This window comes from Denticeps clupeoides, chromosome 3, assembly GCF_900700375.1.
Source record: "Denticeps clupeoides chromosome 3, fDenClu1.1, whole genome shotgun sequence".
Taxonomy (NCBI): Eukaryota; Metazoa; Chordata; class Actinopteri; order Clupeiformes; family Denticipitidae; genus Denticeps; species Denticeps clupeoides.
The window spans coordinates 32,842,443-32,857,096 of NC_041709.1; the positions used below are offsets into that span (position 1 = coordinate 32,842,443).

At 42.5% G+C, this 14,654-nt stretch overlaps 1 protein-coding gene across 2 annotated transcripts; it reads right to left on the minus strand.

The window, feature by feature from the left end:
* Window positions 1–553: 553 nt before the first annotated feature.
* Window positions 554–13,884, minus strand: LOC114785828 (meteorin-like protein). 2 transcript variants are annotated; one of them, XM_028972458.1, is made up of 4 exons: window positions 13,682–13,884; window positions 12,335–12,741; window positions 2,864–2,920; window positions 554–1,293 (listed from the first exon to the last, which is right to left on the minus strand). In XM_028972458.1, the coding sequence occupies exons 1-4, from the start codon at window positions 13,780–13,782 to the stop codon at window positions 974–976; spliced, it is 885 nt and encodes a 294-aa protein (XP_028828291.1). In that variant the 5' UTR covers window positions 13,783–13,884; the 3' UTR covers window positions 554–973. The 2 variants fall into 2 exon arrangements, with proteins under 2 accessions (XP_028828291.1, XP_028828290.1); XM_028972457.1 differs by having other exon boundaries at window positions 2,864–2,923.
* Between the last annotated feature and the right edge of the window lie 770 nt (window positions 13,885–14,654).

The window sequence follows — 14,654 nt, forward strand, 5'->3', positions numbered from 1 at the left end:
AGTACCATGTGATATTTCTGTTTTTCTTTGTTAACAAATCCGCAAAAATGTCAACAATTCTGTGCTTTTCTGTCAATGCGTGGTGCTGTGTGTACAACAGTGAGGGAGAACATGAATTTGAATGATCTTAGCAAATGGCTGCAATACAACAAAGAGTGAAAATTTTAAGGGGGTCTGAACACTCTCCGTACCCACTGTGTGTGGGCCAGTGGCCTGGCAGACCAGTAACCGAACGCTCTAGATCAAATAGGACAATTGCAGAGGACAAACTTCATCGTGTGCATCATGTGCTGCGCTAGGGGCAGTGGTGGCCTAGCGGTTAAGGAAGCGGCCCCGTAATCAGAAGGTTGCCGGTTCGAATCCCGATCCGCTGAGGTGCCACTGAGCAAAGCACTTGCTCCCCGGGCGCCTGTCATGGCCGTCCACTGCTCACCAAGGGTGATGGTTAAATACAGAGGACACATTTCACTGTGTGCACCGTGTGCTGTGCATCACAATGACAATCACTTCACTTTCACTTTTTATGCTGTGCAATTCAATGGTAAAACCATGGAACGTCCAGGAAGTGATTTTTATTTCCCTTCGTGTGGGATCAGCCTCTTCCTCAAACAGACCGCAGACGGCCGTGCAACAAGCTCTTTACAAAAAAAATAACTCATGCCACGTTACCACGTACAGGTGACAAACACCAACACACACACAAAACATGACCATGGCCGAATATATCATTTTTTTGACACATTCTGCAAAAAACTAAAATAAATCCTTGTTGCTTAGCAACAATCAGGAGGTTCTTTTTGTGGCGAGGCTGACAGACTCGCAGGAAAGGGGCTGAGCTTGGCCCATCGTTCTCTCACGACCACGCCCATCTGTCTGTCCGCAGTCTGTGCTCCGCCTCCACGCCACAGCGCCAGCTCTCCGGGCGCGGTGGGGCCCGGCCTGGTTCTGGTTCCGGTTCCGCGCCTCGTGTCCCTCAGTCCGTGTCGAAGTTGCAGGGGTTGGTGCCGTTCTCCAGCGACACGCGGTACAGCGCCACGAAGTCCCTGTACCTCGCCGCGCAGCTCAGCCACGCCTCGCCGAACCGCACCGAGCCGGTGAACAGGAGGTCGCCGTCGGCGTCCGGACGGACCCCGCAGCCAAGGGGGGCTCGGATGCTTCCGGCCCACCGTCCGCGGGCCGCGCCCGCGCCGGACACGAACACCCGGTCCTTCTGGCGGTAGAGGCGAGCGAGGGTCACCCGCAGGGCCGCGTGGTCCCCGGCCCGTACCACGTCCCGGACGGTGCCCTTCCCCACTGCGGAGAGAGTCGGAGGGAGAGAGGTGAGCGCTCTAGAAGCCAGCACCGCCCCGGCCGGACACCTGGTCCGTCAATGGAGGGATTATCCCGGCAAAAAGCGGGGGATTACGCACCTCCGACCGGAACAAAGAGGAAGCGGCCGAGGAAAGTGCTGGATTAGTGCTGACTGGCTTGGTTCGAGTTAGAGGAGAGCGCAGGGTGTCCCCCCCGGGGGGGGCGGGTCAGAGACCCTGTGGGCGTGACGCTCAGTGACCCCTACTGACCACGGTGGCCCCCAGACACTAAAGAACATCCCTAATGAGGGAGGGACAGGGTCGCTGAATGGGTCTGGGAGAGAACACGTCTTGGGAGGGGGGGGACCTGTGAACCGTGTTTCTAGACACGGAACGATTGACAGGGTTCTACTACGGTTCTACTCATTAAAAATGAACTAGATGAATCGAGCTCATTCTAATTCTACATTTACATTCACGGCATTTACCAGACGCCCTTATCCAGAGCGACTTACAATCAGTAGTTACAGGGACAGTCCCCCCCTGAAGTGTCTTGCTCAGGGACACGATGGTAGGAAGTGGGGTTTGAACCTGGGTCTAACCCGCTAGGCTACTACCACCCTAAATAAACTACGGTTGTTAAAACTGTTCTAATAACTATGGTGACTTGGGGACCTCTTGCCAGGTCAGTTGTGTGGACAACCATCCACTGCGGCGACCCCTAACTTTTCACAAACTAAACGTGGTTACGTTTTGAATGAACGAGGTGGTTCATGAGCGTTTCCACTTCCACTGTGGCCGCTATGGCTTCCGTCACTAAACAAACTCAGAAGAAGCACATTTCTTCTTCACTTCTTCACTCGCCATGAAATGTTATAAAATGGTGCAGCTCTACCAAATAACTACAAATAAAATAAAATGGCAGCGAGACCAGCATGAGATCCAACGATTAGATCGTCATCTGAACAAAATCTCATCAAACAAGGAAAGGTTTGAGAACCGTGGACTTGACACCCCTATTTCATCTGGTTTTGACTGTTGAACCCTTCCTGAGTTAAAGTGTAATTATTATATGATTTAATGGTGGCTATAAACCCGTTTAGTTAGTTGACAAGTTTGGGTCCATCAAAGTCACCGAAGTTGAACTTCTGCTGCCTAAACTGAACGCACATTTCATATAGAGGCGCTTTATGGAGAACGTGCAGCCTTCATCATGGTGGGAACGTGGCTTTCACTTAGCTAACATGTCTGCAGGTCCAGTACCCGAGGGAGCCAAAGCATTTAAAATTAATAACAGAACGTTGCTGTTGCTTTTTTTTTCCAACAATAAAATGTTTTTTCCTCTCCAAAATAAAGCTAAAGAACATGAACCGTGTTTTTTTTTTTTTTTTATTCTAATAAATTTGCCAAAACCTCAAGTACATTTTTTTCATGTTGTCATTATGACATATTCTGAGGAATAAGGCTGCTACATAACAAAATGTGAAAATGTGCTGTGAATACCTTCCGGGTGCACTGTAGCTGTTTGGGTTGACAACAAGAGTAAAGGTCAGAGGTCGGGGGGGCACTCTTACCAAAGTCACTGGTGCAGACGGCCATGAGGAGGCTGGCATCGCTGCAGGGCCGGCAGGCTGCTGAGACACAGGGAGACACCAGAGGTGTTCATCACACACCAGTTTAACCGGCAATAGCCCCAATATCCACACACACACACACACACACACACACACACACTTCCTCTAGACATCAGCAGGAAGAGCTGACGCCCCACAAAAGGGAAGAGGACGTGTGTGTTTTTATAAAGGGGACAGGTGGGAGGTTTAAAGGAGGGGCCCATCCTGGAGTCCTAATTAAAAAGGCATCACTGATGAAACGTAGAGTCACACACACACACACACAGTCCAGCTGTTTCAGAGCCAGTGCCTACATGACCTTTAACCCTCTGATCTATTGGACCTGAAACCACGACCCCGTTTGAAATAACACCGTAAACTGGTTTCGTCCAAACCAGGTGTGTGTGTTGGGGCGGGAAGGGGGGAGGGAAGGTTGTGTTTTACTCTTATTTTCATGGTCATGTGACTGATGAAGTGCCTGTCCAAACAGCTCACTGGCTTCAGACATCATTCGTTTTCCAGCAAAATAACCAAATGAAAGACTTAAACCAGACAAACACACACAGACGCAGCTCAGTTTGCTGGCTCAGCTGTTCCTCACACACTCTCTCCTCCTCTCTTCTTTCTTTGTTGACACATCTTCATCCTCTTTTGTCCCCTTTCGTTCTCTGCTTTTGGTCCTGCTGGTCTCCATTCACACTCTCTGTACCACAAAGTGTGTGTGTGTGTGTGTGTGTGTGTTTCCTTTCTCTATGAAACTATAGTCTACAGTGGCAGAGAATTGCAAAATAACCAAACATTTCATAAATCAAATTTATGGAATTTATGATTCAATTTACGAAACAAGCACCGAATCATACGGAAAGGTAAGGTATGATAGTCAGGTAGTGCCTGTTGCATGTATCAAACCATTCAGAGTTGGATCATTTCTGGCCCACTGTTTAGGTTGACCAGCAAATTGAGCTGCTTAAACATCTGACACGTCATGAGCTTCCTACTCACACTAGTATATCGGTTTTCTGTTGCTGCAGCAGAAAGCACACATTCGCATTTCATTCAGTTAAGCTTCTAGATTCCCTTAAAACACCAATTAAAGTATCTCTTTATTGTTTGGTTTACCCTTTCCGTATGATTCGCGTTGTTTTGTGGTTGCTAAAAGTGTTTCAGTATTGAAAGTTTTTGTAGTTGGTAAAAGTGTTTCACGTATTCATAAATTAGTTTTCACTTTTGAAAGTTTTGGTGGTTGGTAAAATTGTTTCACGTATTCATAAATTAGTTTTCACTTTTGAAAGTTTTGGTGGTTGGTAAAATTGTTTCACGTATTCATAAATTAGTTTGGACTTTTGAAAGTTTTGGTGGTTGGTAAAAGTGTTTCACGTATTCATAAATTCGTTTTCAGTATTGAAAGTTTTTGTAGTTGGTAAAAGTGTTTCAAGTATTCATAAATTTGTTTTCACTTTTGAAAGTTTTGTTGGTTGGTAAAAGTGTTTCACGCATTCATAAATTCGTTTTCACTATTGAAAGTTTTTGTAGTTGGTAAAAGTGTTTCAAGTATTCATAAATTAGTTTTCACTATTGAAAGTTTTTGTAGTTGGTAAAAGTGTTTCACGTTTTTATAAATTTGTTTTCACTTTTGAAAGTTTTGGTGGTTGGTAAAAGTTTTTCAAGTATTCATAAATTTGTTTTCACTTTTGAAAGTTTTGTTGGTTGGTAAAAGTGTTTCACGTATTCATAAATTAGTTTTCACTATTGAAAGTTTTTGTAGTTGGTAAAAGTGTTTCAAGTTTTTATAAATTTGTTTTCACTTTTGAAAGTTTTGGTGGTTGGTAAAAGTTTTTCAAGTATTCATAAATTTGTTTTCACTTTTGAAAGTTTTGTTGGTTGGTAAAAGTGTTTCAAGTATTCATAAATTCATTTTCACTATTTAAAGTTTTTGAAGTTGGTAAAAGTGTTTCACGTATTCATAAATTCGTTTTCACTTTTGAAAGCTTTTGTGGTTGGTAAAAGTGTTTCACGTATTCATAAATTCGTTTTCACTTTTGAAAGTTTGTTTTGTGGTTGGTAAAAGTGTTTCACGTATTCATAAATTCGTTTTCACTTTTGAAAGTTTTTGTGGTTGGTAAAAGTGTTTCACGTATTCATAAATTAGTTTTCACTTTTGAAAGTTTTGGTGGTTGGTAAAATTGTTTCACGTATTCATAAATTAGTTTGGACTTTTGAAAGTTTTGGTGGTTGGTAAAAGTGTTTCACGTATTCATAAATTCGTTTTCAGTATTGAAAGTTTTTGTAGTTGGTAAAAGTGTTTCAAGTATTCATAAATTTGTTTTCACTTTTGAAAGTTTTGTTGGTTGGTAAAAGTGTTTCACGCATTCATAAATTCGTTTTCACTATTGAAAGTTTTTGTAGTTGGTAAAAGTGTTTCAAGTATTCATAAATTAGTTTTCACTATTGAAAGTTTTTGTAGTTGGTAAAAGTGTTTCACGTTTTTATAAATTTGTTTTCACTTTTGAAAGTTTTGGTGGTTGGTAAAAGTTTTTCAAGTATTCATAAATTTGTTTTCACTTTTGAAAGTTTTGTTGGTTGGTAAAAGTGTTTCACGTATTCATAAATTAGTTTTCACTATTGAAAGTTTTTGTAGTTGGTAAAAGTGTTTCAAGTTTTTATAAATTTGTTTTCACTTTTGAAAGTTTTGGTGGTTGGTAAAAGTTTTTCAAGTATTCATAAATTTGTTTTCACTTTTGAAAGTTTTGTTGGTTGGTAAAAGTGTTTCACGTATTCATAAATTCGTTTTCACTATTGAACGTTTTTGTAGTTGGTAAAAGTGTTTCACGTTTTTATAAATTTGTTTTCACTTTTGAAAGTTTTGGTGGTTGGTAAAAGTTTTTCAAGTATTCATAAATTTGTTTTCACTTTTGAAAGTTTTTGTAGTTGGTAAAAGTGTTTCACGTATTCATAAATTAGTTTTCACTATTGAAAGTTTTTGTAGTTGGTAAAAGTGTTTCAAGTTTTTATAAATTTGTTTTCACTTTTGAAAGTTTTGGTGGTTGGTAAAAGTTTTTCAAGTATTCATAAATTTGTTTTCACTTTTGAAAGTTTTGTTGGTTGGTAAAAGTGTTTCACGTATTCATAAATTCGTTTTCACTATTGAAAGTTTTTGAAGTTGGTAAAAGTGTTTCAAGTATTCATAAATTCATTTTCACTATTTAAAGTTTTTGAAGTTGGTAAAAGTGTTTCACGTATTCATAAATTCGTTTTCACTTTTGAAAGCTTTTGTGGTTGGTAAAAGTGTTTCACGTATTCATAAATTCGTTTTCACTTTTGAAAGTTTGTTTTGTGGTTGGTAAAAGTGTTTCACGTATTCATAAATTCGTTTTCACTTTTGAAAGTTTTTGTGGTTGGTAAAAGTGTTTCACGTATTCATAAATTCGTTTTCACTTTTGAAAGTTTTTGTGGTTGGTAAAAGTGTTTCACGTATTCATAAATTCGTTTTCAGTATTGAAAGTTTTTGTAGTTGGTAAAACTGTTTCACGTATTCATAAATTCGTTTTCAGTATTGAAAGTTTTTGTAGTTGGTAAAACTGTTTCAAGTATTCATAAATTCGTTTTTCACTTTTGAAAGTTTTGGTGGTTGGTAAAACTGTTTCACGTATTCATAAATTCGTTTTCACTTTTGAAAGTTTTTGTAGTTGGTAAAAGTGTTTCACGTTTTTATAAATTTGTTTTCACTTTTGAAAGTTTTGGTGGTTGGTAAAAGTTTTTCAAGTATTCATAAATTTGTTTTCACTTTTGAAAGTTTTGTTGGTTGGTAAAAGTGTTTCACGTATTCATAAATTAGTTTTCACTATTGAAAGTTTTTGTAGTTGGTAAAAGTGTTTCAAGTTTTTATAAATTTGTTTTCACTTTTGAAAGTTTTGGTGGTTGGTAAAAGTTTTTCAAGTATTCATAAATTTGTTTTCACTTTTGAAAGTTTTGTTGGTTGGTAAAAGTGTTTCACGTATTCATAAATTCGTTTTCACTATTGAACGTTTTTGTAGTTGGTAAAAGTGTTTCACGTTTTTATAAATTTGTTTTCACTTTTGAAAGTTTTGGTGGTTGGTAAAAGTTTTTCAAGTATTCATAAATTTGTTTTCACTTTTGAAAGTTTTTGTAGTTGGTAAAAGTGTTTCACGTATTCATAAATTAGTTTTCACTATTGAAAGTTTTTGTAGTTGGTAAAAGTGTTTCAAGTTTTTATAAATTTGTTTTCACTTTTGAAAGTTTTGGTGGTTGGTAAAAGTTTTTCAAGTATTCATAAATTTGTTTTCACTTTGAAAGTTTTGTTGGTTGGTAAAAGTGTTTCACGTATTCATAAATTCGTTTTCACTATTGAAAGTTTTTGAAGTTGGTAAAAGTGTTTCAAGTATTCATAAATTCATTTTCACTATTTAAAGTTTTTGAAGTTGGTAAAAGTGTTTCACGTATTCATAAATTCGTTTTCACTTTTGAAAGCTTTTGTGGTTGGTAAAAGTGTTTCACGTATTCATAAATTCGTTTTCACTTTTGAAAGTTTGTTTTGTGGTTGGTAAAAGTGTTTCACGTATTCATAAATTCGTTTTCACTTTTGAAAGTTTTTGTGGTTGGTAAAAGTGTTTCACGTATTCATAAATTCGTTTTCACTTTTGAAAGTTTTTGTGGTTGGTAAAAGTGTTTCACGTATTCATAAATTCGTTTTCAGTATTGAAAGTTTTTGTAGTTGGTAAAACTGTTTCACGTATTCATAAATTCGTTTTCAGTATTGAAAGTTTTTGTAGTTGGTAAAACTGTTTCAAGTATTCATAAATTCGTTTTTCACTTTTGAAAGTTTTGGTGGTTGGTAAAACTGTTTCACGTATTCATAAATTCGTTTTCACTTTTGAAAGTTTTTGTAGTTGGTAAAGTGTTTCACGTTTTTATAAATTTGTTTTCACTTTTGAAAGTTTTGGTGGTTGGTAAAAGTTTTTCAAGTATTCATAAATTGTTTTCACTTTTGAAAGTTTTGTTGGTTGGTAAAAGTGTTTCACGTATTCATAAATTAGTTTTCACTATTGAAAGTTTTTGTAGTTGGTAAAAGTGTTTCAAGTTTTTATAAATTTGTTTTCACTTTTGAAAGTTTTGGTGGTTGGTAAAAGTTTTTCAAGTATTCATAAATTTGTTTTCACTTTTGAAAGTTTTGTTGGTTGGTAAAAGTGTTTCACGTATTCATAAATTCGTTTTCACTATTGAACGTTTTTGTAGTTGGTAAAAGTGTTTCACGTTTTTATAAATTTGTTTTCACTTTTGAAAGTTTTGGTGGTTGGTAAAAGTTTTTCAAGTATTCATAAATTTGTTTTCACTTTTGAAAGTTTTTGTAGTTGGTAAAAGTGTTTCACGTATTCATAAATTAGTTTTCACTATTGAAAGTTTTTGTAGTTGGTAAAAGTGTTTCAAGTTTTTATAAATTTGTTTTCACTTTTGAAAGTTTTGGTGGTTGGTAAAAGTTTTTCAAGTATTCATAAATTTGTTTTCACTTTTGAAAGTTTTGTTGGTTGGTAAAAGTGTTTCACGTATTCATAAATTCGTTTTCACTATTGAAAGTTTTTGAAGTTGGTAAAAGTGTTTCAAGTATTCATAAATTCATTTTCACTATTTAAAGTTTTTGAAGTTGGTAAAAGTGTTTCACGTATTCATAAATTCGTTTTCACTTTTGAAAGCTTTTGTGGTTGGTAAAAGTGTTTCACGTATTCATAAATTCGTTTTCACTTTTGAAAGTTTGTTTTGTGGTTGGTAAAAGTGTTTCACGTATTCATAAATTCGTTTTCACTTTTGAAAGTTTTTGTGGTTGGTAAAAGTGTTTCACGTATTCATAAATTCGTTTTCACTTTTGAAAGTTTTTGTGGTTGGTAAAAGTGTTTCACGTATTCATAAATTCGTTTTCAGTATTGAAAGTTTTTGTAGTTGGTAAAACTGTTTCACGTATTCATAAATTCGTTTTCAGTATTGAAAGTTTTTGTAGTTGGTAAAACTGTTTCACGTATTCATAAATTCGTTTTTCACTTTTGAAAGTTTTGGTGGTTGGTAAAACTGTTTCACGTATTCATAAATTCGTTTTCACTTTTGAAAGTTTTTGTAGTTGGTAAAAGTGTTTCACGTATTCATAAATTCGTTTTCACTTTTGAAAGTTTTTGTAGTTGGTAAAAGTGTTTCACGTACTCATAAATTAGTTTTTTTGAGGCAGCGGTGGCCTAAGGAAGTGGGCACGTAATCAGAAGGTTGCCGGTTCGAATCCCGATCCACCAAGGTGCCACTGAGCAAGGCACCGTCCCCACACACCGCTCCCCGGGCGCCTGTCATGGCTGCCCACTGCTCACCAAGGGTGATGGTTAAATGCAGAGGACACATTTCATTGTGTCACCGTGTGCTGTGCTGCGGTAATAATGTCTTCACCATTTTACTGTTTGTGAGAAAATGCTTGAATAACAGTGTCTATGTGTAGTTACAGATGGGTGCATGTCGTCTAACGGTTATCAGCATGTAAAAGAATGCATGTGTTGTTATCTGTGTGTGTGTTCTGTTATCTCTGTGATTATCATATTATCTCAGGCCTGGCTTCTCTCAGGGGGGCCACCTGGCCCGGCGAGTCTGACCCCAGACCAGACATCCAATCCGGGCAGCCGGAGTGAGATGGAGGGGGGCGAAGGAACGGGCTGCTGGAAGCGATTAACCAAATCCACCCGGCTCAGTGTGTGTGTGTGTGTGTGTGTGTGTGTGTAGGAAATTACCCATCAGCCACCAGTCTGGCTCTGATTTAGAAGTCTCATCAGCGAGCAGGGTGTTTCTCTCTGAAGAACCTCAACCCCACACCAGATCAAAAGTCCACCAGTCGCAGCAGTTACAGGACGCACCAGTTTCCTGGCCGAGGATTCCAGACGTCTGACATCAGCGTCCCCCCCAAATAAGGATATCTGTCGGCCATCTTCGTCCATATCTGACCGATACCGAGCCTGACGTTGCTCTATTCAAGAGGCCGTGTATGTGTACGTCCCTCACGTTTCACGAGGAGAAAGAAATGGTCCTTGCAAGAAAAAGGTTTAAAAGCTGCAGCGCTTTTCAACACCGTATTACAGAAAATACGCACAGCTACATATTTAGCTACGGTATCACCTTGGTTGTATCAATGTGTGTGTGTGTGTGTGTGTGTGTGAGAGACCGAAATCAGGAGCGCGTGCAGCTGTGTAAGTGAGAGTGTGTTAGAACGTTCCAGCACTGCGGAGAGAAACGCGATCCGGGCGGCGAGCGGCGCGCACGTCAAAACAAGCAGAGATCTTACGCAGGGTCTGGGAGCACACACACACACACACACACACACACACACACGCACAAAGGCAAGGCCTCGTTCGAACACACTTCTACAGTTACACTTCTGAGGGCTGCCACACCTCCATGTTAAATGGGGGCTGCGCTGGGGGGGTGGTGAAGGCCAAATGCAGGTCACCTAGCAGCAGTGTGTGTGTGTGTGTGTGTGTGTGTGTGCGTGTGTGTGTATTAAATAATTCATACAACGTGGAAGGAACCCCGGTGGAGAAGTTTCAGGCTTCCTCCTGTCTGATGTCCAACATCTCTCGCCCACCCGCACCCCACATGAAACGGCGCCCGGGAGTGAGGGGAACAGGTGAGGAGTCTGCGCCCCGGTAATAAATCTGGGGGGGGGGGGAGGCAGGGGGCTTTTCATCCCGGGGTGTTGACGGGACAGGATGGTACGATATCCACCCACCCCTCATTTCACACTTCTGGGGAGTCCTTAAAGCCGCTTCCTCCCTCGGGCACTAAAGCACGACTATAAAACAGACGTCTCCGCGGCGCTGATGTTATTCAGGCCTGTTTGGTTTCGTGGGTTTTAACACATTTCACTGCATTTATTTGATAATTAAAGAAAATGTTTCCTGCATTGTAGTTCATGTTAAAATATTTGTCTTCTGCTGAGCATTATGGGAGTTTTTTTCTGATCAGCCCCACTAAACAGGACTTCAGAGTCAAAAAATCAAAAACACCCTATTTGTATTGGGCTTAATGTCCGATATTATATATACAGTACAGGCCAAAAGTTTGGACACACCTTCTCATTCAATGTGTTTTCTTTATTTTCATGACCATTTACGTTGGTAGATTCTCACTGAAGGCATCAAAACTATGAATGAACACATGTGGAGTTATGAACTTAACAAAAAGTGGACACCTGACCTCCACAGTCACCGGACCTGAACCCAATCCAGATGGTTTGGGGTGAGCTGGACCAACAAGTGCTAAACACCTCTGGGAACTCCTTCAAGACTGTTGGAGAAGCATTTCAGGTGACGACGTCTTGAAGCTCATCGAGAGAATGCCAAGAGTGTACAAAGCAGTAATCAGAGCAAAGAAACTAGAATATAAATATAATGTTTTCACTTATTTCACCTTTTTTGTGTTAATTACATAACTCCACATGTGTTCATTTATAGTTTTGATGCCTTCAGTGAGAATCTACCAACGTAAATGGTCATGAAAATAATGAAAACACATTAAAGGAGAAGGTGTGTCCAGACTTTTGGCCTGTACTGTACGTCAGAGGGACATCAGGAGAACTGAAGTCAGTTTCCACCGCACAGCAGCGCTGTTAAACCCACACACCTTGTGTACCGTTTAAAAATATATCCAGACAACAAATTGTACAATGCAAAAAAAAATATTTATTTTTTTGTATTGTATCATACTTTCTTGTACTTGAAAAGTACTTTTTTGTACTTTGTTGGATTGATTTTTATTGTATCGAAGGGTGAAGTGAAGCTCGTATTTAAAATGATTACAAATGGAATCAGAAACATTTGACGTCAAAAAGGGGTTTGTGGTTATTTATGAAATTTCGGAATTTGAATGAATGTTTCGTTGAATATAAGATAAAATACGCTGTACGCGCGTGTCAGCCGCGTGTCTAAAAGCGCACATCAGATGCGCACTACCCACAACACCCTGCAGCTGAGCGGCGACTGGCGGCGGGGGGTCGTGACCCTCTGATTGGCCGGTTTGTTTTCAGATGTCAGCGGCGGGACGATCCAGGGGCGCAGCCGGCGTGCGCCGCAGCCCTGACCCCGCCCACCCCCCCACTTCCCTGTACCAGACGGGAACGATTTGTACCTGTCTTTAATCCTTCCCGCTCTGCAGAACCCCATTACGACTCGGGGTGCTTCTCTGCTCCGCTGTGTGCATGCTGGGACCCCCAAAAACTACAAGTGGCCCAAAATGGAAGGCAAAAACAACGAGGACTTTCTGAAGGGAGAAGCTCGGGGGAGGGGACCTGGTCCTCACCAGACCACCTCAACAAGTTAGGACCCTCGCAGACCACGCCTCTTTACCACTGAGGTCCCCTGGCGCCTGTCAGAGGATCACGTGACGTTCTCTCACCCGCGCTGCTGTGCGGCTCCTCCTCGTGCCCGTCCCCGCCGTCCCCGCCGCTCAGCTCGTAGAGGAACGCCGTGGCCCTGCGGCCGATGTCCCTCCGGGGCAGCGCCTCCACGAACAGCGCCCCCTCCTGCAGGCCGAAGCAGCGCACCGCCCCCCGGGCCTGGTCGTCCTCGCCCAGCAGCAGGCGCAGCGCCCCCGCCCGCTCCAGGTACACGTTGGCGCCGCGCGACCCCGCCCGGGCCTTGACGCAGGCGCGCAGGCGCTTGGTGGCCTCGGCCGAGGCCTCCAGGTTGGGCCGCAGGTTGACGACCACCGCGCCCGTGGGGTACAGCCACTCCAGGGAGCCCTGGGAGCAGCGCAGGTACACCTGCTCCACGTCCCGCGTGTGGGACTCGTGCGTCAAGCCACTGAGGAAGAGGAGGGAACGGGGTGCAGAAGGTCAGAGTTCACAGACGCCAAAGGTCACCAGACATTTACATTTCCAGCATTTACCAGACGCCCTTATCCAGAGCGACTTAACAGTCAGAAGTTACAGGGGACAGTCCCCCCCTGGAGACACTCAGGGTTAAGTGTCTCGTTCAGGGACACGATGGTAGTAAGTGGGATTTGAACCTGGGTCTTCTGGTTCACAGGCGAGTGTGTTACCCACTAGGCTACTACCACCCAAGCAAATAAAACTCCGTCCAACTGTCCATCCCCAGGGACGATCGGTGGAGAGACATCCTCTCAGTATGGCGGGATTTACAATGACTTACTATCAGTAGTTACAGGGACAGTCCCCCCTGGAGACACTCAGGGTTAAGTGTCTCGCTCAGGGACACAATGGTAGTAAGTGGGGTTTGAACCTGGGTCTTCTGGTCCGTAAAAACCACCGCTAACAACCCCAAGCAGCGCATGAGTGGTCAATCGAGGGGTTTCGCGTGCCGCTGAATTGGGTTTCATGCAACAAGGACAGGAACTGGACACCCGAGTAAAAACCAGAACTAATCTGGGACCGATTACGCAGAAGGACACCGTACATAGACATACGTCCCGGTCATCTCACCAGGACAACTGGGGACGAGAAGACAAATCCCAACCAAAAAAAAAAAAAAAAAAGTGAAGTGATTGTCACATGTGATACACAGCAGCACAGCACACGGTGCACACAGTGAAATGTGTCCTCTGCATTTAACCCATCACCCTGAGTGAGCAGTGGGCAGCCATGGGACCAGGGATTCCATCCGTCTCTCCCTCACTTTGTTAGAGGTTAAGTTGCACCATTGCTGCCGGGTGACAGAAGGTGGCTTGGAGGATGGACCTCGTGTCCCTGCGGTGAGGAAGACGGCGGACGGGTTAGGAACGCACCTTCCTCTCCAGTTGCACTGGTCGCTGGTGTACTGGCCGAGTCCCCGTCGCCACAGCGCGGCCGCGACGAGCAGCGCGAGCGCCGGCGACAGCGACGGCATCGGGTCCGAGGAGCCTGTCCGGGCGCGACGTCACTGTGTACACGTCGCCATCGCTCCCGCGAAGCGCGACTCGCCCGGGCGACCGAATCGCGGAAAGTGAAATTCCGTCTCTCTCTCTCGGAGAGAGAGCGAGCCACGCCACGCCCACTCTGAAACCCCGCCCACTGCCGCTTCCCCGCTGTGTGTGTGTGTGTGTGTGTGTGTGCGTGTGTGTGTGTGTGTGTTGAGCAGACAGACATGGAATTGATAACGTCGGGTTTGTGGCTCATTAAAATACCTTTTCTCGTTTCCGCCTAACGTGACCTTTGACCTTCACGTATAAAAAGGTTTATGACACCTTTACTAAGCATGTTTAAAATCTGTTGTACTTTGTCAGGAAGCCAATGGGCCTGGTGTGTTGTATAAACGCTTGGAAATACATAATTCCAATATGGAATTAATTCCATAATTCCACAATTCCAGGATCCTGGCATTTAACTCAAGCCGTCAGCTTCGGGCCTGAGAAGGTGGAGAAATGAGAAGCTCAGAGAATACAGGCCCGACACAGGAACATAAATACATAACGTACGGTACTGTACTGTAGGTTCGTCCCGACAGTAACATTGATATTTAGAGCTTCTGGTAGAAGAACTGGGCGTCGATGATGAATGATCTCCTACAAGCAGGTTTACAACTGGCGAACAGAATGGGGCGGTGGCCTGGCGGGCAAGGAGGTGGACCCCCGAACCGCCAAGCCCTCGCGGCCGCCCACTGTTGCGTCACTTCACGACACTTCAGAGGACAACGGCGGAAACAGAGACTCTTTCTCTACACGTCATGTCGTTGTTTCACGAATACGAGGCAATTCTGGTTTTCTTGTCATATGGATTGTG